The sequence below is a fragment of the Ornithorhynchus anatinus genome, unplaced genomic scaffold, assembly GCF_004115215.2.
Source record: "Ornithorhynchus anatinus isolate Pmale09 unplaced genomic scaffold, mOrnAna1.pri.v4 scaffold_77_arrow_ctg1, whole genome shotgun sequence".
Classification (NCBI taxonomy): domain Eukaryota; kingdom Metazoa; phylum Chordata; class Mammalia; order Monotremata; family Ornithorhynchidae; genus Ornithorhynchus; species Ornithorhynchus anatinus.
The window spans coordinates 507,292-531,047 of record NW_024396934.1 but is presented as its reverse complement, the minus strand read 5'-3'; the positions used below and the strand labels follow the sequence as shown (position 1 = coordinate 531,047).

At 48.7% G+C, this 23,756-nt stretch overlaps 2 protein-coding genes and 1 non-coding gene across 3 annotated transcripts; all 3 read left to right on the top strand.

Moving 5' to 3' along the window:
• Positions 1-9,863: 9,863 nt before the first annotated feature.
• On the top strand, positions 9,864-10,001 carry LOC114808960. Its single transcript, XR_003756705.1, has one exon. It is a non-coding gene; the product is annotated as a small nucleolar RNA SNORA7 (small nucleolar RNA).
• Positions 10,002-10,547: 546 nt separating this feature from the next.
• LOC100089702 (olfactory receptor 12-like) lies at positions 10,548-11,474 on the top strand. Its single transcript, XM_001518991.4, is given in 1 exon segment — positions 10,548-11,474. A coding segment is annotated over 1 exon segment (927 nt).
• A 10,331-nt stretch (positions 11,475-21,805) lies between these two features.
• Positions 21,806-22,501, top strand: LOC114808952 (olfactory receptor 14A16-like). Its single transcript, XM_029057255.1, has one exon. It carries the CDS (start codon positions 21,806-21,808, stop codon positions 22,499-22,501), a length of 696 nt encoding a protein of 231 aa, XP_028913088.1.
• Positions 22,502-23,756: the final 1,255 nt, after the last annotated feature.

Below are 23,756 nucleotides of genomic sequence, written 5' to 3'. Positions count from 1 at the left end.
GATAGAGTTAAAGGTCCAGAACAATTGGCGGGGGTGACGTGCATGGGCGTCGAGGGAGGAGAAGAAGTTTTGCCTGGCGGAGGAGAGGGCAGAGTTAAGGCAGGAAAGGATAAGTTTGAAGTGTGTGAGGTCGGCTCGGTGCTTGGACTTTCGCCAGCAGCGCTCAGCAGCTCGAGCATAGGAGCGTAGGAGGCGGATAGAGGAGGTGATCCAGGGCTGTGGGTTAGTGGAGCGAGAGCGGTGGAGGGAAAGGGGGGCGAGAGAGTTGAGATGAGTAGAGAGGATGGTATTTGTTAAGTACTTACTCTGTGCCAGCACTGTATAAGTGCTGAAGTAAAAACAAAATAATCAGGTCCCACATGGGGTTCACAATGTGAGAGGGATATTGTTATACTGTACTCTTCTAGGCTCTTAATATAGTGCTCTGCCTTGCAGCTTTGGCCCCCAACCCTTTTGGTTCCAGTTTGGGCCCCACAACCTTTGTCTTGCAGCTTTGGCCCTGAATCCTTTTGGTTCCATTTTGGGCACCACAGAGTTTGCCTTGCAGATTTTGCCCCGAACCCATTTTGTTCTGGTTTCAGCCCCGCAGCCTTTGCCTTGCAGGTATGGCCCCCTTCCCTTTTAGTTCCAGTGTGCCCCCCCTCAGAGCTTGCCTTGCAGAATTGACCCCGAACCCTTTAGGTTTCAGTTTGGGCCCCGGCAGCCTTTGCCTTGCAGGTTTGTCCCCAAACCCTATTGGTTGTAGTTTGAGTCCCGCAACTTTTGCCTGGCAGGTTTAGCCCCGAACACCTTTGGTACCAGAGCTTGCCTTGCAGGTTTGGCCTGAATCCATTTGTTTCCAGTTTTGGTCCCCTAGAGTTTGCCTTGCAGGTTTGGCCCCGAACTTTTTTCTTTCTGGTTTGGGCCTGCAGCCTTCGGCGTGCGTGTTTGGCCCCGAACCCTTTTCATTCAGGTTTGGGGCCCGCAACCTTTGCCTTGCAGGTTTGGCCCTGAACCCTTTTGGTTCCAGTTTGGGCCCCCTAGATTTTGCCTTTCAAGTTTGGCCCTGAACCCTTTTGGTTCCACTTTGGGCCCTGCGGCCTTTGCCTTGCAGGTTTGCTCCCCCTCGATTTGCCTTGCATGTTTGGCCCCGAACCTTTTTCATTCCAGTTTGGGTCCCCCAGACTTTGCCTTGTAGATTGGGCCCCAGACCCTTCTCCTTCCAGTTTGGGTCCCACAGGCTTTGCCTTTTAGATTTGTCCCCCCAGCTTTAGCCTTGCAGGTTTGGCCCCTAACCATTTTCGGTGAGGATTAGACCCAGCAGCCTTTGCCTTGCAGGTTTGGCCCCGATCCCTTTTGGTTCCAGTTTAGGCCCCACAGCTCTTGCCTTGCAGGATTGGCCCCGAACCCTTTTGTTTCCAGTTTGGGGCCCGCAGTCTTTGCCTTGCAGGTTTGGGACCAAACCCTTTTGGTCCCAGTTTGGGCCCCACGGCCTTTGCCTTGCAGGTTTGTCCCCTGCCTTTGCCTTGCAGCTTTGGCACCCAACGCTTTTCGTTCAGGTTTGGGCCCCACAGCCTTTCCCTTGCAGTTTTGGCCCCAAACCCTTTTGGTTCCATTTTGGGCCCCCGATCTTTGCCTTGCAGTTTTGGCCCTGAACCGTTTTCATTCAGGTTTGGGCTCTGCAGCCTTTGCCTTGCAATTTTGGCTCCCAACTCTTTTTTTCCCATTTGGACCCCCTAGAATTTGCCTTGCTGGTTTGTCCCCGAACCATTTTCGTTTCAGTTTGAGTCCTGCAACATTTGTCTGACAGGTTTAGCCCCCAACACCTTTTGTACTAGTTTGCCCACCCCCTCAGAATTTGCCTTGCAGGTTTGGGCCTAACCCTTTTGCTTCCATTTTGGGCCCCGCAGCCTTTGCCTTGCAGGTTTTGCCCAGAAGCCTTTTTGTTCCTGTTTGGGCCCCCTAGAGATTGCCTTGCAGGTTTGGCCCTGAAATGTTTTGGTTCAGGTTTAGGCCCCACAGACTTTACCTTGTTTGTTGGGCTCCTAACACATTTGGTTCCAGTTTGGGCCCCACAGCCTTTGACTTGCAGGTTATGCCCCCAACCTTTTTCGTTCCTGTTTGGGTCCCGCAGCATTTGCCTTGCAGGTTTGGCCCCAAACACTTTTGGTTACAGTTGGGGCCCTCTAGAGTTTGCTTTGCAGGTTTGGCCCCAAACCCTTTCATTCAGTTTTGGGCCCTGCAGCCTTTGTCTTGCAGGTATGGCCCCCAACCCTGTTCGTTCTAGTTGCCCTCCCCCCGACAGTTTGCCTTCTAGGATTGGACCTGAATCCGTTTCATTTCACTTTTGGCCTTGAACACTTCTCGTTCCAGTTTGGGCCCCCAAGAGTTTGCCTTGGATCTTTGGCACCGAATCCTTTTGGTTCCAGTTTGGCCACCTCAGAGTTTGCCTTGCAGGTTTGTCCCCGAACGCTATTGGTTTCACTTTGAGTCCTGCAACTTTTGCCTGGCAGGTTTAGCCCCAAACACCTTTGGTACCAGTTTGCCCGCCCCCCAGTTTGTCTTGCAGGTTTGGCCTGAACCCATTTGTTTCCAGTTTTGGTCCCCTAGAGTTTGCCTTGCAGGTTTGTCCCCGAGTCTTTTTCGTTCAGGTTTGGGCCCTGCAGCTTTTGCCCTGCATTTTTGGCCCCTAACCCTTTTCGTTCAGGCTTGGGCCCACAACCTTTGCCTTGCAGGTTTGGCCCCAAACACTTTTGTTTCCAGTTTAGGCCCTAGAGCCTTCGTCTTGCAGATTTAGCCTTAACCATTTAGTTTCCAGTTTGGGACCCCTAGAGTTTGCCTTGCTTGTTTGGCCTCGAACCTTTTTCATTCTGGTTTGGGCCCTGCAGCCTTTGCCTTGCAGGTTTGGTTCCCAACCATTTTTTGTTCCAGTTAGTTCCCCCGAGAGTTTGCTTTTCAGGATTGTCCCTGAACCCTTTTCGTTTTAATTTGGGTCCCACAGCCTTTGCCTTGCAGGTTTGGCCCCAAACCCTTTTAGTACCAGTTTGGCCACCCCAGAGTTTGCCTTGCAGATTTGGCCCTGAAGACTTTTGGTTGCAGTTTGGGTCCCCTTGAGCTTGCCTTGCAAGTTTGGCCCCGAATCTTTTTTGTTCAGTTTTGAGCCCCACAGCCTTTGCCTGGCAGGTTTGGCCTTGAACTCTTTTTGTTCCTGTTTGGGCCAGGCAGCCTATGCCTGGCAGGTTTGGACCCAAACCCTTTTCCTTCCAGTTTGGACCCCGCAGCCTTTGCCTTGCAGGTTAGACCCCGAACGCTTTAGGTTCCACTTTGGGTCCCACAGCCTTTACCTTGCAGCTTTGGCCCTGAACCCTTTTGGTTCCACTTTGGGCCCCGCAGCCTTTGCCTTGCAGGTTTGGCCCTGAATCATTTTGTTTCCAGTTTGGGACCCCTAGAGTTTGCCTTGCAGGTTTAGCCCTCACAGCCTTTGCCTTGCTGGTTTGACTCCCTACACTTTTTGTTCCAGTTTAGTCTCCACAGAGTTTGCCTTGCAGGTTTGTCACTGAACACTTTTCATTTCAGTATGGGTCCTGCAGCCTTTGCTTGCAGGTTTAGCCCCAAACACTTCTGGAACCAGTTTGGCCACCCAAGAGTTTGCCTTGCAGGTTTGGCCCTGTATATTTTTTGTTCAGGCTTGGCCCGCATAGTCTTTGCCTTGCAGATTTGGCCCCGAACCCTTTTCGTTCTCGTTTGGGCCAGGCAGGCTTTGACTTGAACATTGGGCCCTGAACCCTTTTCTTCCAGTTTAGGCCCCACAGCCTTTGCCTTGCAGGCTTGGCCCCGAACCCTTTTCAAGTGGAAAGTGATGTTGCTTTCTACTTTACAGGGCCAGACTGCTCTGACTACTCCTGGGGTCCAGTGTCAGCAGGTCACATGTGGGGGCTCTGAGGAGCGAAGGGAAAGAAAAGGTGGGGTGGGGGTAAGGTCAGAGATGAGACCCTCTGGAGAGCTGGAAAAACTACTATCGAATGAATGAATTTGTGCTTCCCTGGACAAAGCTTTTCATGCTAGAGATTCAATCCAATCCTATCCCTTATCCCCTATCCCATCCTACCCTATCTTTCCCAAAGCCATCCCCTCTTCCAATGAAGCTGATAGGGCTTCCCTCCAGGATACCTGATCTCTAACCCAGCTGCTACTAACCAAGTGGATTACTGACGTCACGCCGGGCCCTGCCCCTACCCTCCTCTCCCTGCCCTATATAAGCCTCCAGAGCCTGAGGCTATTTGGAGTTGAATATGTTGCCTTTAATGTGAGGGGTTGTGGAGTTTAGGAGGATAAGAGGAAAGTTTTGGGGGTGAAGGAGGTGTGGAGTTTGGAGTAACTTTGAATGTGCTTTCTGGCTTGCTTACTAGGGGCTCTCTGGGCCAGGTAATTTCCTTCAAGGTGTCATTGGCAGGCTATGTGGAGGTATAATCTTTCCCCTTTCCCGACCTTATTCGTGCCTGTGAGGGAAGTGGGTAGTGGGGTGAAGAGCCTAACACTCCCTTTCAGAAGGCTTCTTCGCCACTCAAACTGTCTCTTTGTTCTCCAGCCTTTGTCTGTGGCTGTGGAAATTCCAAGAGACACTTCCTTCCTGCAATTTATCAGTGATGTTTGCTTAGTGCTTACTATGTGTAGGGCACTGTACTACTTTGTTAGGAGAATACACTAAAACAGAATTAACAGACATGTTCACTGCAGCCCTGACTCACCACCTTAACAGACCTGTCCCCACTTTTCTGCTCTCCTTCCCTTGCACCTTCAAGGTATGCTTGTCTCCCACATACTACCAGAGTTCCCTTAGAATCTTATAGGTCCAGCATCAGTTGAATGGGGAGGACCCAATTAATACAATATAGGTAAGGTAAGGACCTAAGTGGAAGGATATATACCTAATTGTTGTGGGGTGTATAGTTCAGAGCTTGGTGGGTGTGCCTAAGTGCATGGTGAGTTGAAGGGGTAAATAAAGTGTGTGTGTGTTGTGTGTGAGTGTGTGTGTGACTCCCCTTCTTAAAAACCTCCAGTGGTTGCCTGTCAACCTCTGCATGAAACAAAAACTTCTCACTCTAGCCTTCAAGGCTCTCCATCACCGTGACCCCTCCTACCTCTCCTCCCTTCTCTCTTTCTACTGCCCACCCTGCACGCTCCGCTCCTCTGCCACCCACATCTTCACCGTCCCCCATTCCTGCCTTAACTCTGCCCTCTCCTCCGCCAGGCAAAACCTCTTCTCCTCCCTCATCGACACCCATGCCCGTCACCCCTGCCAATTGTTCCGGACTTTAACTCTCTCCTTAGGCCCCCTGTTCCTCCCCCTCCCCCATCTCTCACCCTCAATGATCTGGCCACCTACTTCATCACAAAAATCAACACAATCAGGTCTGAGCTCCCCAAAGTCACCCCTCCGCCTCTCCCCTCCCCCCCACCAACCCTCTCCCCTACTTTTCCATCATTCCCTGCAGTATCCTCAGAGGAGATCTCCTCCCTCCTCGCAAGTGCCACCCCCTCCACCTGCGCCTCGGACCCCATTCCTGCTCACCTTATTAAAAACATCACCCCTGCCCTCCTCCTTTCTTTACCTTCTATTTTTAACCACTCAGTCTCCAATGGCTCCTTCCCCTCTGCCTTCAAACATGCCCATGTCTCCCCCATCCTAAAAAAACCCGCTCTTGACCCACTTCCCCTTCCAGTTATCGCCTTACCTCCCTACTACCCTTTCTTTCCAAAATCCTAGAACGAGTCGTCTACAATCGCTGCTTAGAATTCCTTAACTCCCATTCTCTCCTGGACCCCCTCCAATCTGGCTTCCGTCCCCTCCACTCTACCAAGACTGCTCTCTTTAAGGTCATCCATGACCTGCTTCTTGCCAAATCCAATGGCTCCTACTCCATTCTAATCCTCCTTGACCTCTCTGTTGCCTTTGACACTGTCGACCACCCGCCCCCCCCATACCTTATCTCACCTTGGCTTCACGGACTCCGTCCTCTCCTGGTTCTCCTCTTATCTCTCTGGCCGGTCATTCTCGGTCTCCCTCGCAGGCGGCTCCTACCCCTCCCATCCTTTAACTGTTGGAGTTGCTCAAGGGTTAGTTCTTGGCCCTCTTCTGTTCTCCATTTACATTCACTCCCTTGGTGAACTCATTCGCTCTCACGGCTTTGACTACCATCTCTACGCAGATGACACACAGATCTACATCTCTGCCCCTGTCCTCTCCCCCTCCCTTCAGGCTCGCATCTCCTCCTGCCTCCAGGATGTCTCCACCTGGATGTCGGCCAGCCACCTAAAACTCAACATGAGCAAGAGTGAGTTCCTCATCTTCCCTCCCAAGCCCGGTCCTCTCCCAGACTTCCCTATCAACGTGGATGGCACGACCATCCTTCCCGTCTCTCAGGCCCGCAATCTCGGTGTCATCCTTGACTCGTCTCTCACGTTCACCCAACACATCCTATCCGTTACCAAGACCTGCCGGTTTCACCTTTACAATATCGCCAAGATCCACCCTTTCCTCTCCACCCAAACGGCTACCTTACTGCTACGGGCTCTCGTTATATCCCGGCTAGAGTACTGTGTCAGCCTTCTCTCTGATCTCCCTTCCTCCAATCTCGCCCGGCTCCAGTCTATTCTTCACTCCTCTGCCCGGCTCATCTTCCTGCAGAAAGGATCTGGGCATGTCACTCCCCTTCTTAAACACCTCCAGTGGTTGCCTATCAACCTCCGCTCCAAACAGAAACTCCTCACTCTAGGCTTCGAGGCTCTCCATCACCTTGCCCCTTCCTACCTCTCCTCCCTTCTCTCTTTCTACTGCCCACCCCGCACGCTCCGCTCCTCTGCTGCCCACCTCCTCACCGTCCCTCAGTCTCGCCTATCCCGCCGTCGACCCCTGGGCCACGTCCTCCCGCGGTCCTGGAATTCCCTCCCTCCTCACCTCTGCCAAGCTAATTCTCTTCCCCTCTTCAAAACCTTACTTAAAACTCACCTCCTCCAAGAGGCCTTCCCAGACTGAGCTCCCCTTCTCCCTCTACTCCCTCTACCACCTCCCCTTCACATTTCCACAGCTTAACCCTCTTTTCCCCCCATTTCCCTCTGCTCCTCCCCCTCTACCTTCCCATCCCCTCAGCACTGTACTCGTCTGCTCAACTGTATATATTTTCATTACCCTATTTAGTTTGTTAATGAAATGTACATCGCCTTGATTCTATTTAGTTGCCATTGTTTTTACGCAATGTTCTTCCCCTTGACTCTATTCATTGCCATTGTTCTTGTCTGTCTGTCTCCCCCGATTAGACTGTAAGCCCGTCAGACGGCAGGGACTGTCGCTATCTGTTGCCGACTTGTTCATTCCAAGCGCTTAGTACGGTGCTCTGCACATAGTAAGCGCTCAATAAATACTATTGAATGAATAAATACAGTTTAATAAATGAATGAATAGTAAGCACTCAATAAATAAGATTGACTAATTGACTGACTAATCCCCATTTCACAGAGGAGGTAAGTGAGGTACAGGGAAGTTAAATGACTTGCTTAAGGTCATTCAGAACCTAAATGGTAGAGCCGGGATTGTTTGTTTTTTTTGTGGCATTTGTTAAGCACTTACCTTGGGCCAGGCACTGTTCTAAAGGCTGGGATAGATAGAAACTAATGAGTTTGGACAGAATCCATGTCCCATGTGGGGCTTAAAGTGGTAATCTCCATTTTACAGAATGAGATAACTGAGGCACTGAGAAGTGAAATGACTCATTCAAGATCACACAGCAGCTAAGTGGTGGAGGCAGGATTAGAACCCAGGTCCTCTGACTTTTTGGCTCATGCACTTTCCTCTAGGTCATGCTGCTTCTCTAACAATACAGATTCTAACTTCTGATTCCTCTAAATCCATAGTCTCTCTTGTCTTGTCTTATGCCGTCAAGTCATTTCTGACCCATAACGACTCCACAAACACATCTCTCCCAGAACGCCCCGCTTTCCATCTGCAATCGTTCTGGTAGTGTATCCATAGAATTTTCTTGGTGAAAATGTAGAAGTGGTTTACCATTGCCGCCTTCAGCTCAGTAAATTCAAGTCTCCTTCCTTGACTCTCTCCCATACCTCTGTTGCCCAGCACAGGGGAGTTTTGACTTGTAGCAGATGGACTTCTACTTGTTAGCCACTGCCCAAACTAGGAATGGAATGGGTAGGCCTCTGCTTGACTCTCCCTCCCATAGCTGAGACTGGTAGAGTAATGGAAACTCTCCAGGTGTGACCCTGATAGGGGGCATAGTCTTTCACCCATCCTAAACTACAGAAAGTCACAGTGATTCTTGACAACCTGGGCAGCCTTTTGTTCTAAAATGGTCTGGGGAGGTGATCCAGGCCCCTTTTTTAGGGGGCAGAAAAAAGAGGAGCAGTTTTTGAGAAATGCGGTTCTTTGAGAAGTCAGATTGTTTTCATCTCAGAAACCAAGTTGGGAGGAGAACACAGCCCATGCAAGGTCTTTGTGGGTGTCCAATCTTTTTTTTTTATGGTATTTGTTAAGCACTTACTGAGTACCAGGCAGTCTACTAAGTCCTGGAGTAGATTCAAGCTCATCAGGTTGGACACAATCCCTATCCCACATGGAGCTCACAGCCAAAATCGGAGTGAGGAGGATTTAATCTCCATTTTACAGATGAGGGAACTGAGGGGACAGAGAAGTTAAGGGACTTGCTCAAGGTCACACAGCAGACAAGTAGCAGAGCCTGCACTATCAATCAATTATATTTATTGAGCATGTACTAAGTGCAGAGCTCTGTTCTTAGCTCTTGGGAGAGTACAATACAACAGAATTAGCAGACACATTCCCCGCCCATAATGAGCTGACTCTGAGGCCTGTGCTCTTTCCTCTAAGCCGTGCTGCTTCTCCTATTAGGCTGTGGTTCCAAGACCCACTGCAAAAAGAGAGACCAGCTTCTAGTGCACTTTCAACAGGGCAACTGACGAATGTTATTCGATGACAAATGGCAGGCAAGCCTAAAAGAGTGAATTTATGGGTCATTGTCAGCAAAGGGCACAGGAGTTAGGAGACCTGGGTTTTAATCCCAACTCCACCACTTGAGTGCTGTGTGACCTTGGGCAAGTCACTTGAGGACTCTGTGCCTTAGTCTCATTATCTGCAAAATGGGGATTAAATACTTATTCTTGTGGGCAGGGAACTCGGTTCTATTGTAATCTCCCAAGTGCTTAGTGTAGTGCTCTGTACCCAATAAGTGCTCAATAAATAAGATTGACTCATTGAAGCACCTTAATCTCTGTGTGGATAATATTCCTTACCTCTTCCTATTTCAGAGCGTCATTATGAGGATACAATGAGAAAATTTGTCATAAACAAAACCCCAGCTCTGCCACTTGTCTGATGTGTAACCTTAGGCAAGTCACTTTGCTTCTCTATGCCTCAGTTCCCTCATCTGCAAAATGGGGATTCAATATCTGTTCTTCCCCCAACTTAGACTATCAGCCCCCAATGTGCAGGGACTGTGTTCAACATGACATATCTACCCCTTAGTACTTGGCACACAGTAAGTGCTTAACAAATATTTTTCTTCTTCTTCCTATTCCTCTTCTTCTCCTTCTCTCTTCTCCTCCTCCTCCTCCTCCTCCTCCTCCTTCTTCTTCTTCTTCCTCTTCCCTAGTAGAAAGAGCACAGGCCTGGGAGTCTGAGGACCTGCATTCTAATCCTGGCTCCACCATTTCTCTGCTGTGTGGCCTTGGGTAAGTCACTTGACTTCTCTGTGCCTCAGTTCTCTCATCTCCAAATGTGGATTCGATACCTGTTCTCCCTTCTATTTAGACTGTAGGCCCCTTGCAGGACCTGATTATCTTCTATCTACCCATTCATTACCGTCTCAGGATCTCACCTAGAGAGTATCCAGTACTTTACCAGTCTTGGCTACAGGAAGGAGAGTCAAGCAGAGGCCTACCCATTCTATTCCTAGCTTGGGCAGTGGCTAGCGAGTGGAAGGCAATCTGCTAGAAGTCAAAACTCACCTGTGCTGGGCAGCAGTGGCACGGGAGAGTCAAGGGTGGAGACTCAGGTTTACTGCACGGAAGGAGGCAATGGTAAACCACTTCTGTATTTTTACCAAGAAAACTATATGGATATGCTACCGGAACAATTGCAGATGGAGGTGGGGCATTCTAGGAGAGATATGTCTATGAAGTCGCTATGAGTCAGAAGTCAAGCCCCACTCATTCACTCAATCATATTTATTGAGCCCTTACTGTGTGCAGAGCACTGGTCTAAGTGCTTGGGAGAGTACAATACAACAATAAACAGATACATTCCCTGCCTACTATGAGCTTACAGTCTAGAGGATCTGTAGCTTACTTATGTATACTAATGTCTGTTTCCCCCTCTAATACTTAGTACAGTTCTTGGCACTTAGTAAACATTTAACAAATCCCATTATGATTATGATTATTGTGATTATGATTATGGTAATTGTCATTATTATCAGCAAACGACCATGACTCAACTGGTCCAGGAGATCCCAGTAGAAGGTATTGGACGGGGTTCATTAGCAATGGAGAATCTCACCACTGTCACTGAGTTCATCCTCCTGGGGTTCCGAGGCGGGCCGTGGTTGCAAGGAACACTATTTCTAACGTTCCTGGTCCTGTACGGCGTGACCGTGGTGGGCAATCTCGGAATGGTTGCCATCATCACTCTGGACTCCCAGCTTCACACTGCCATGTACTCCTTCCTCTGCAGCCTATCTCTCCTGGAAGTCTGCTATTCCTCTACTATCGCCCCCAGGGCCCTGCTTAATTTCGTCTCAGAGCGGGCAGCCATCTCCTTCCCTGGCTGTGCCACTCAGTTCTTTTTCCTCTCCCTCTTTGGGACGACAGAGGCTTTCCTCCTGGCCACCATGGCATATGATCGCTTCATCGTCATCTGTGACCCCCTCCACTATTCCATGATCATGTCCCATGGAATCTGCCATCTGCTGGTGGGGGGCTTGTACCTCTGGGGAGTGGTCAACGCCTTGACCCAAACCACCATGATCTTCTGATTACTGTTCTGTGGGCCCAACAAAATCGATGGCTTCTTCTGCGACGTCCTCCCGATCCTGACCCCGTCCTGCTCCGACACGCTGAGCAACCAGCTGGTCTTGCTCGGCCTGGGTGGCTCCATCATCATGGGCACCTTCTCCATCGTCTCGATCTCCTACGTCCTTGTCCTCTCTACCATCCTGAGGATCCTCTCAGCAGAGGGACAGATGAGAGCCTTCTCCACCTGTGTCTCCCACCTGGTGGGCGTGGGTCTGTTTTATGGCTCTGTCTTCTTCATGTATGCCCAGTCCGGTGCCACCTCGAACATGGAGCAGAGCAAGGTGGTGTCCATCTTCTACACCGTCATCATTCCAGGGCTGAATCCTATCATCTACAGTCTGAGGAACAAAGATGTCAAGGAGGCATTGAAGAGGATCAGGAAGAAGCTCTCTCTGTGATCATTTGATGACCTGGTGGACAGGGCTTGGGACAACTCTGGGCCAAAAAAGTTCATTCCATGTTTCCCCACTCCTCAAGAACCTCCAATTGTTGCCCATCCACCTATGCATCAAACAGAAATTCCTTAACATAGGCTTTGAAGCACTCAATCACTTTGTCCTCTACTGCTTTATCTCCCCGATTTCTTACTAATAATAATAATGTTGATATTTGTTAAGCGCTTACTATGTGCAGAGCACTGTTCTAAGCGCTGGGGTAGATACAGGGTAATCAGGTTGTCCCACATGAGGCTCACCGTCTTCATCCCCATTTTACAGATGAGGGAACTGAGGCACAGGGAAGTTAAGTGACTTGCCCACAGTCACACAGCTGACAAGTTGCAGAGCTGGGATTCGAACTCATGACCTCTGACTCTCAAGCCCAGGCTCTTTCACATCTTAGCCCACACATTTCACTTCTTTGGTGCCCATTTACTCACTGTACCTCCATCTCGAATATCTCATTCATTCATTCATTCATTCATTCATTCATTCAATCATATTTAATGAGGACTTACTGTGTACAGAGTACTGTACTAAGCGCTTGGGAGAGTACAACTATAAGTAGACACATTCTCTGCCCACAGCGAGCTTACATTCTAGTAGGGGGAGACAGACATTAATATAAATAAATGAATTACACATATGTACATAAGTGCTGGGAGGAAGAATAATGGGAGTAAGTCAGGGTGAAGCAGAACCGCCCTTTCCTCTCCATCCAAACTGCTGCCTTGCTGGTACAATCTCTCATAATATCCCGACTGGATTATTGCAACAGCCTCTTCTCTGATCTTCCATCCTCCTGTCTCTCCCTGCTTCAGCCTATACTTCACTCCGCTAATGTATATTTGTATATATTCTTTCTCTATTTTATTAATGATGTGTATATGGTTCTATTTATTCTATTTACCATTTTGATGGTATTGATGCCTGACTACTTGTTTGTTTTGCTGTCTCCCCTTTTAGACTGTGAGCCCGTTGTTGGGCAGGGATTGTCTCTATCTGTTGCCGAATTGTACATTCCAAGCACTTAGTTCAGTGCTCTGCACAAAGTAATTGCTCAATAAATACGATTGAATGAATGAATGAAAGGAGAGGAAAGAGGGGACTTAGTCAGGGAAGGCCTCCTGGAGGGGATATGCCTTCAGTAAGGCTTTGATAGGGGAGAGTAATTGTCTGTCAGATTTGAGGAGAGAGGACATTCCAGACCAGAGGCAGGACACAAGTGAGGGGTCAGCAGTGAGGCAGGAGAGGTCGAGGCACAGTGAGGTTAGCATTAGAGGAGCCAAGTGTGCGGGCCACGTTGTAATAAGAGAGTAGCAAAGTGAGATAGGAGGGGGCAAGGTGATTGAGTGCTTTAAAGCTAATGGTGAGAAGTTTTTATTTGATGCAGAGGTGAATGGGCAAACACTGGAGGTTTTGGGAAATGGGGTGATGAGTCCTGAACATTTTTGTACAAAACGTTTTTGTAGAAAAATGATTGAAGTATGGACTGGAGACTCGCCACCAACCTCTAGCCCAAGTCCTGCCTCTGGCCTGGAATCCCCTCCCTCTTCATATCTGACAGATAATCACTCTTCCCACCTTCAAATCCTTATTAAAAACAGTTTTCCAAGAGGCCTTCCCTGACTATGCTCCCATTTCCCCTGAGTCTGGAGGATTTACTCAGGTAGAGAAAAATCCTAAGCAGGTTGACTCTACCAGTAAGAACAATCCCTCCTACCTTACCTTGCTGCTTTCCTACTACAACCCAGTCCACATACTTCACTGTAATAATAACAATAAAAATTGTGTTATAAGCTCTTACTGTGTGTCAAACACTGAACTAAGCACTGGGGTGGATACAAGATAATTAGATCCCACATGGGGCTCTCAGTTGAAGTAGGAGGGAGAACAGGTATTGAATCCCCATTTAGTGGATGAGAAAACTGAGGCACAGAGAAGTTAAGTGACTTGCCCCAGGTCATCCAGCAGGTAAGTGGTGGAGCTGGGATTAGAACCTAGGTCTTCTGATGCCCAGACCCTATCAGTTCCTCTAATGCCAACCTACTCTCTAGACCTCAATCTTGTCTATCTCTTTGCCGACCCCTTGCCCATATCCTCCCTCTGTCCTGGAACTCCCTCCCATTTCATATGTGATGGACCATCACTCTCCCTACCTTCAAAGACTTGTTAAAATTATATCTCCATCCAAAGGGCTTCCCCAACCAAGTCCTCTTTTCCCCTATTTCTTCTCCCTTCTGTATCACCCTTGCACTTGGATCTTTATCCTTTAAGCACTTGATATTCACCCCACCCTCAACCCCATAGCACATAAGCACATAACCATAATTTATCCATTTATTTTAATGTCTGCCTTCATGTCTAGACTGTGAGCTCCTTGTGGTCAGGGGACATGCCTACCAACTCTACTGTATCGTCTTCTCCTGAGAGCTCAGTACAGTGCTCTGCACACAGTCAAAGCTCCATAAATGCCACTGACTGATAGATTGATTGATTAAGCACATGCCAGGTACTAAATGAAGGGCATAAAGTAATCAGATTGGACATAGTCTCCAATCAAAGTGATAGGGGGAGTGGGTATCTTATTCTCATTTTATAGATGAGGAAGCCAAGTCCCAGAGACGTTAAGCGACTTACCCAAAGTCACACAGCAGGTCAGGGGCGAACCTGGGATTAGAATTCAGGGCTACTGAATCCCAGCCCATGTACTGTCCACTAGCCCATGCTGCACCACAGGTGGTGTACAACGAAAGGAGTAAGCCAAGGGGTTAAACTAAAGGGTCAGAGAAGCTCTTTTCAGTGGGGCTAGACACTAAGCTCATTTTGGGCAGGGAATGTGTCTGTTTATTGTTATTTTGTACTCTCCCAATTAGTTAATAAAGTGTTCTGCACACAGTATGTGCTCAATAGATATGATTGAATTAATGACTTCCTGGCACCGAAGGGAGACATGACTCCCTTAATGTAACTTGCATCATTATCCATGATTCTCCACTCGAAGTGGCTTTGACCTAGCCCATTTCTCATTCACATGGCAGCTGGGCTCCTTGGGATTTCTTCCTGCCACACCAATTCCTGGCTGATCATTCCCCAATCACCTCTGAGCCATCCAATTTCTGTATCCATGGAAACCAAGGCAGCAATGTGCACTGTGGACTCCGGTCCCTTCTGATGCAATTCACTTGGGTGCACGATACCAAAATCTCCTCACGACATTAATAGCTGTTGTGTCCCTGGCCCCTTTACTGGGACTACCAGTAAATATGAAAAATGCAATTGACTGACTGAATGATTGAATACCCCCACCAATGGCAATTGTTGGAACAGGGACTGTGGAAAACGGTGCCTTTCTTCCGCCATGTTGGTCATTCCTCAAGGAAGAATGTTCCCCCTTGAACTCTTGCTCATTTCTCACAACAGGGAGAGAGCTGGTAACCAGAGCCTTTGAATCTGATGTCAGCTTGGGGCTTGAAACATTCAGGTGAGTCTTTCACTAAGCCTCCCATACAGCCCGTTCCCTCTAGACTGAAAGCTCACCTTTGACAGGGAACCTATCTACCAAATCTGTTGTATTGGACTCTTCCAAGTGCTTAGTATAGTGCTCTGCCCACAACAGGTGCTCAATAAGTACCACTGATTGATTGATTGATTGATTAATATAGGTCTCCCCTCCTAGACTGAGCTCCTTGTGGGCTGGGAAGGTGTCTACCAACTCTGTTGTGATTACTCTCCCAAGCACTTAGGACAGTGCTCTGCACTTAGTAAGTGCTCAGTAAATTATTATTATAGGCAGAGGGCCTGGGTTCTAATTCCATCTCTGCCACTTGTCTGCTGTGGGACCTTGAGCAAGTCACTGAATTTCTTGGTGCCTCAGGTCTCTTATCTGCAAAATGGAGATACAATACCTCTCCTCCCTCCTTCTTAGACCGTGACTCCCATGTAGGACCTGATTATTTTATATTTACTCCAGCACTCAATATAGTGCTTAGTACATAGTAAGCGCTGAACAAATGCCACAATTAGTATTAATAATAATAATAATGATAATAATGTTGGTATTTGTTAAGCACTTACTATGTGCCGAGCACTGTTCTAAGCGCTGGGGTAGACATAGGGGAATCAGGTTGTCCCTCGTGGGGCTCACAGTCTTAATCCCCATTTTACAGATGAGGGAACTGAGGCACAGAGAAGTTAAGTGACTTGCCCACAGTCACACAGCCGACAAGTGGCAGAGCTGGGAATACCATTTATGGATTGGGGTAGACGCAAGATTCATTCATTGATTTGATCATATTTATTGAGCACTTACTGTTTGCAGAGCACTGTACTAAGTGCTTGGGAAAGTATAACAAAGCAATAAAGAGGACAATCCTGCCCAAAACGAGCTCACAGTCTAGAGGGGCGAGACAGATATCAGTACAAATAGACATCACTATAAATAAATTAAATTAAAGATAGATACATAAGTGCTGTGGGGCTAGGAGCGGGGGAAAGAGCAAAGAGAGCAAGTCAGGGTGATGCAGAAGGGAGTGGGAGAGGAGGAAAAGTGGGGCTTAGTCTGGGAAGGCCTCTTGGACGCGATGTGCCTTCAGTAGGGCTCTGAAGGTGGGGAGAGTGATTGTCGGATTTGAGAAGGGAGAGCATTCCAAGCCAGAGGTAGGATATGGGCCAGGGTTTGGTGGTGAGACAGGCAAGAATGAGCACAGTGAGAAGGTTAGCAGCAGAGAAGTGAAGTGTGTGGGCTGGGTTGTAGAAAGAGAGGAGTGAGGTGAGGTAGGAGGGCACAAGGTGATGGAGTGTGTTAAAGCTAATAGTGAGGAGTTTTTATTTGATATGGAGGTGGAGAGACAACCACTGGAGATTTTGGAGGAGAGGGGTGACATGTCCTGAACTTTTCTGTAGAATGATAATCTGGGCAGAGGAATGAAATATTGACTAGAGTGGGGAGAGGCAGGAGGTTGGGAGTTCAACAAGTTAATGCGGTAATCTAGGAGGGATAGAATGAGTGATTATACTAACGTGGTAGCAGTTTGGATGGAGAGGAAAGGTCGGTTTTAACAATGTTGTGAAGGTAAAGAGCGACAGGATTTGGTGACATTGGATATGTGGGTTGAATGAACGAGCGGAGTCAAGGATAACGCCAAGGTTACAGGCTTGTGAGACAGGAAGGATGGTGGTGCCGCCTAGAGTAAAGGGAAAGTCTGGGAGAGGACAAGGTTTGGGTGGGAAGATAAGGCATTCTGTTTTGGACATGTTAATTTTGAGGTGATAGGGTGACATCCAAGTAGAGATGTCTTGAAGCCAGGGGGAGATGCGAGCCTGGAGAGAGGAAGAGAGATCAGAGGAGGAGATGTAAATTTGGATATCATTCGCCTAGAGATGGTAATTGAAGCTGTGGGAAAGAATAAGCTCTCCAAGGGAATGAGTGTAGATGGAGAATAGAAGGGGACTGAATCACCCTCACCCACAACGATCTGGCCACTTACTTCAACAGGAAAATTAACAGCATCAGGTCTGAACTCCCGAAATCACCTTCCCTCTCCTCCATCCTCCCTTCTCTTGACCCCTTCTTCTACTTTCCCATCCTTCCTTGTAGTATCTTCAGAGGAGATCTCCTCCTTCCTCTCAAGTGTCCCCCCTCCCACATGCACATCAGACCCCATTCCCCCAACCTTATAAAAATTCTCACCCCTTCCCTCCTCCCCTCCTTAAATTCCATCTTCAACTGCTCACTCTCCTATTGCTTCTTCTCCTCTGCCTTCAAACATGCTCATGACTCCCCCAACCTATAAAAAAACCCTCCCTTTACCCTACAGCCCCCTCCAGTTATTGCCCCATCTCCCTCCTACCCTTTTTTCCAAACTCCTGGAGCGAGTCATCTACACTCACTCCCTAGAATTCCTCTCCTCCAACTCTCTCCTGAACCCACTCCAATCTGGCTTCCGTCCCCTCCACTCCACTGAAACCACCCTCACAAAGGTTACCGATGACCTCCTTCCTGCCAAATCCAACGGCTCCTACTCCACCCTAATCCTCCTCGACCTCTCAGCTGGCTTTGACACTGTCGACCATCCCCTTCTCCTGAACATGTTCTCCAACCATGGCTTCACTGACTCCGTCCTCTCCAGGTTCTGCTTTTATCTCTCTGGCCGTTCATTCTCAGTCTCCTTCACTGGTTCCTCCTCTCCCACTGAGCGCTTACTATGTGCAGAGCACTGTACTAAGCGCTTGGCTGAACAAGTCGGCGCAACAGATCGAGACGGTCCCTGCCGTTGACGGGCTTACAGTCTAATCGGGGGAGACGGACAGACAAGAACAATCGGCACTCAACAGCGTCAAGGGGAAGAATCTCGTAAAACATGGCAACTAAAGAATCAAGGCGATTGTACAATCATTAACAAAAAATAAATGGGTAACGAAAATATATACAGTTGAGCAGATGAGTACAGTGCTGTGGGATGGGAAGGGAGAGGTGGAGGAGCAAGGGAAAAGGGGAAAATGAGGGTTAGCTGCGGAGAGGTAAAGGGTGGCAGAGGGAGTAGAGGGGAAGAGGAGCTCAGTCTGGGAACGCCTCTTGGAGGTGATTGATTTAAGTAGGGTTTTGAAGAGGGAAAGAGAATCAGTTTGGCGGAGGTGAAGGAGGGGCGTTCCAGGACCCGCGGGACGTGACCCAGGGGTCGACCGGCGGGATAGGCGAGACCGAGGGACGGTGAGGAGCGTGGGCGGCAGAGGAGCGGAGGGGGGTGGGCGGTAGAAAGAGAGAAGGGAGGAGAGGTAGTAAGGGCAAGGTGATTGATGAGCCTTGAAGCCTAGAGTGAGGAGTTTTGTTTGGAGCGGAGGTCGATAGGCAACACTGGAGTTGTTTAAGAAGGGGAGTGACATGCCCAGATCGTTTCTGCGGGAAGAGAGCCGGGCAGCGGAGTGAAGAATAGACCGGAGCGGGGCGAGAGAGGAGGAAGGAGGTCAGAGAGAAGGCTGACACAGTAGTCTAGCGGATATAACGAGAGCCCGTAATAGTAAGGTAGCCGTTTGGGTGGAGAGGAAAGGGCGAATCTTGGCGATATTAGAGGTGAAACCCGGCAGGTTTGGTAACGGATAGGATGTGTGGGTGAACGAGAGGACGAGTCAAGGATGACACCGAGATTGTGGGCCCGCGGACGGGAGGATGGTCGAATCCACTGGTGATAGAGAAGTCTGGAAGAGACGGGTTTGGGAGAGGAAGATGAGGAGCTCAGTCGCTCATGTTGAGTTTAGGTGGCGGGCCGACATCCAGGTGGAGACGTCCCGGAGGCAGGAGGAGATGCGAGCGAAGGAGGGGAGAGGACAGGGGCGAGATGTAGATCTGCGTATCATCTGCGTAGAGATGGTAGTCAAAGCCGTGAGAGCGGATGAGTTCACCGAGGGAGTGAGTGTAAATGGAGAACAGAGAGAGGGCCAAGAACTGACCCTTGAAGAACTCCAACAGTTAAAGGATGGAGGGAGGAGGCTCCAGCGAAGGAGACCGACGAGAATGATCGGCCAGAGGGTAAGAGGAGAACCAGGAGAGGACAGAGTCGTGAAGCCAAGGTGAGATAAGGTATGGAGAGGAGGGATGTCGACAGTGTCAAAGGCAGCAGAGAGGTCAAGGAGGATCAGAATGAGTAGCGAAGCCATTGGATTTGGCAAGAAGGAGGTCATGGGTGACCTTAGAGAGAGCAGTCTCGCGTAGAGTGGAGGGACTGAAGCCAGATTGGAGGGGGTCTAGGAGAGAATGGAGTTAAGGAATTCTAGGCATCGACTGTAGACGACTCGTTCTAGGATTTTGGAAAAGAAGGGAGTAGGGAGATAGGACGATAATTGGAGGGGAAGTGGGTCAAGACGGTTTTTCTAGGATGGGGGAGACGTGGGCATGTTTGAAGGCAGAGGGGAAGGAGCCCTTCGGAGATTGAGTGGTTAAAAATAGAAGTTAAGGAAGGGAGGAGGCTAGGGGCGATGGTTTTAAAGAAGGAGAGAGGAATGGGGTCCGAGGCGCAGGTGGAGGGGTGACACTTGCGAGGAGGGAGAGATCTTCTGAGGATCTGCAGGGAAGGATGGGAAAGTAGGGGAGGGGTTGGTGGGGGGGAGGGGAGGGCGGAGGGGTGACTGGGGAGCTCAGACCTGATCGTGTTGACTGGTTCCTCCTCTCCCTCCCATCCCCTAGCTGTAGGGGTTCCTCAAGGGTCAGTTCTTGGCCCCCTTCTGTTTTCCATCTACACTCACTCCTTTGGTGAGCTCATTCGCTCCCAAGGCTTCAACTATCATCTCTCTGCAGATAACACCCAAATCTACATCTCCTCCCCTGCTCTCTCCCCATCCCTCCAGGCTTGCATTTCCTCCTGCCTTCAGGACATCTCTACTCGGGTGTCCTCCAGTCACCTAACATTTAACATGTCCAAGAGAGAGCTCCTTATCTTCCCTCCTAAACCCTGTCCTCTCCCTGACTTTCCCATCACAGTGGACAGCACTACCATTCTTCCCATCTCAAAAGCCCACAATCTTGGTGTCATCCTTGACTCTGCTCTCTCATTGACTCCACATACCCAATCTGTCACCAAGCCTGTAGGTCTTACCTTCGCAACATCGCCAACATCCGCCCTTTCCTCTCCATCCAAACCGCTACCAGGTTAATACAGTCTCTCATAATATCCTGACTGGATTACTGCATCAGCATCCTTTCTGACCTCCCAACCTCCTGTCTCTACCCACTTCAGTCTATACTTCACTCTGCTGCCCGGATTATCTTTCTACAGAAACGTTCTGGGCATGTCACCCCCTGCCTCAAAAATCTCCAGTGGATGCCTATCAACCTCCATATCAAGCCAAAACTCCTCACTATTGGTTTCAAAGCTTTCCATCACCTGGCCCCCTCCTTCCTCACCTCCCTTCCCTCCTTCTACATCCTAGCCCACACATTCCGTTCCTCTGGTGCTAACCTTATTACTGTGCCTCGTTCTTGCCTGTCCTGTTGTCAACCCCTGGCCCACGTCCTACCTCTGGCCTTGAACGCCCTCCCTCCTCAAATCTGCCAAACACACTTCCTCCCTTCAAAGCCCTACTGCAGGCTCACCCCCTCCAAGAGGCCTTCCCAGACTTAACTTCTTTTCCCTCAGCTCCCCCCCTTCCCTTCCCATAGCCCCAACTTGCTCTTTGCTCTACCCTCTGCCCCACAGCACTTGTGCATATATGTACATATCAATAATTCCATTTTATCATATTAATGCCTGTTTACCTGTTTTGATGGCATATATCTATAATTCTATTTATTTATATTGATGCTATTTATTGATGCCTTTCACTTTTTTTGATGTCTGTCTATCCCCTTCTAGACTGTAAGCCCACTGTGGGCAGGGATTGTCTCTTTATTGCTGAACTGTACTTTCTAAGCACTTGGTACAGTTCTCTGCACACAGTAAGTGCTCCATAAATACCATTGAATGAATGAATGAATGAATGAATGCTTTGCTCCGCTGTTGCCACTCTACTCACTGTATCTCAGTCTCGTCTATCTCACTGCCGACCTCTCTCCCACATCCTGCCTCTGGTCTGGAACACCCTTCCTCTTCATATCTGACAAACAGTCACTCTCCCCAACTTCAAAGCCTTATTAAAACTACATCTTCTCCAAAAGGCCTTCCCCGACTTTGTCCTCCTATCCTCTCCACCTCTTCTATGCCACCCTTGCTCTTTGATTTGCTCCCTTTAGTCACCTCTTCTTCAGCCCCACAGTGTTTATGGCCATATCTGTAATTTCTTTATTTATACTATTGTCTGTCTCCCTCTTTAAAACTGTAAGCTCATTGTGGGCAGGATTATTTCTACCAACTTTGTTATATTATACTCTTCCAAGCACTTAGTACAGTGCTTGCACACAGTAAGTGCTCAGTGAATACGAGTGATTGAAGATATGTAAATTATATATTACAAATTATTTAGCTATATTAATGTCTTTCTCCTTCTCTAGACTGTAAACTCATTCTGGGAAGGGAACATGTCTATCAACTCTGCTATATTGTACTCTCTCAAGTACTTAGTACAGTGCCCTACAAACAGTAAGCACTCAGATTGATTGATTGATTGATTGATGGCATATGCTCTGTGGCTGTTATCATGCACCAACATTCCAGGACTTTTTATCTTTGATTCCTGTCTTGATATTTGATTCTTGGGTAACCACACAGCACTCATATACTTACAAAATACATAACTAGTGTTGTTCATTATCTTTTCTACTTCTCCTTGAACACAGCTAGTGAATCAGACACCCTAAGAGAATGACCAACGTCACACAAGTGACGGCATTCCTGCTCCTGGGGTTCTCAGAGGTCCAGGAGCTGCAGCTGGTCCATGCCGTGCTGTTCCTCTTGGTCTACCTGGCGGCCCTGGTGGGGAATCTCCTCATCATCACCATCACCACCCTAGGCTGGTGCCTCCACACCCCCATGTACTTCTTCCTCAGGCACCTGTCTGTCCTCGACCTCTGCCTCATCTCCATCACTGTCCCTAAATCCATCCACAACTCCCTGATTAATGACAGATCCATCTCTTTCCTGGGCTGTGTCCTCCAGGTTTTTTTTGCTCTTTCATCAGTATTTACAGAACTGGTCATCCTCACAGTGATGTCCTACAACCAATATGTGGCCATCTCCCGCCCCCTGCACTATGAGGTCGTCATGAATCGAGGGGCCTGTGTGAAGATGACCACCGCCTCATGGCTGAGCTGGGTGCTGTCTGCTGCATTACACACAGCCAGCACCTTCTCCTTCTCTTTCTGTGGGTCCAACGTTGTAGGCCAGTTCTTCTGTGACATCCCCCAGTTACTCACCATCTCCCACTCTCCTGACCTCCTCAACGAGGTGGTGCCCATCTGCGTCAAAGTGGCTTTCGACTTCTGCTGTTTCATTGGCATCGCTGTCTCCTACATCCATATCATGGCAGCCGTGCTGAGGATGCCGGCAACAGAAGGCTGAACCAAAGCCTTCTCTACCTGCCTGCCCCATCTCATCATCACCATTTCCCTCTCCACTGGGTTCTTTGCCTACCTCAAGGCATTCTTTGCCTACCTCAAGGCCCCCTTGGACTCCCCCTCAGTTACGGACCTTCTGCTGTCTATGTTTTACACAGTGGAGCCCCCCACCCTAAGCCCCCTCATCTACAGCCTGAGGAACAGGGACCTGAAGGTCACAATGGGAAAATTCTTAAAGGGGAAATTTTGCACAGGAGAGGTCTCTGCACATCTCCCATTTGGCTTAGTATATTCCCGGAGGCAAAATGCATACACCATTTTCATCATTTGTTATCCCCACACTTCATTCCTTACTATGTGCCAGGCACTGTACTCAGAACTGGGGTAGATACAAGCAAATCAGGTTGGACTCAGTCCACATCCCAAATAGGGCTCACAGTCTTAATCCTCATTTTACAGGTGAGGTAACTGAGGCACAGAGAAATTAAGTGATTTGCCCAAGGTCACACAGGCTATAAGATCGTAGTAGGCAGGAAATGGATCTGTTATGTTGTACTCTCCCAAGTGCTTAGTACAGTGCTCTGCATGCAGTAAGCTCTCAATAAATGCAATTGACTGACTGATTCACCTGCTGACTGACAAGTGGTGGTGGACCTGGAATTAGAATGCAGGTCCACTGACTCCCAGGTCTGAGATCTTTCCACTAGATCATGCTGCTTCGTTGTGCCCCAGTTATCTCATCTGTAAAATGGGGATTAAGGCTGTGAGCCCCTTGTGGTTCACTGGACTGTCCTCCAAACTATCTTCTTTCTACCCAGTGCTTAGTACAGTGCCTAGCACATCATAGGAACTTAACAAATACCATTCAATAATGCTATTACTACTCATTACAAACACTGCTGTTGCTGCTATTAATACTTATGGTATTTGTTAAGTGCTTAGTATGTTCCAGGCACTGTTCTGAGCACTGGAATAGATACGAGATAATCAGGTTAGACACAGTCCCTGTCCCGCATAGGGCTCACGGTCTTAACCCCCATTTTACAGCTGAGGGAACTGAGGCACAGAGAAGTTAAGCGCAGAGTCACAATTAAACCATGACCTTCTGACTTTCAGGCCATGCTGCTGCTTACTGCTGCTACTTACTTTCCCCTTGGGCAATGCTACCTTCAGTCATTCAACACTGACCCCAGTCTCATTCACTTACTCTCCTGTCCACGATAAGTGCTCGATATATATGATTAATTGAACTTGACTCC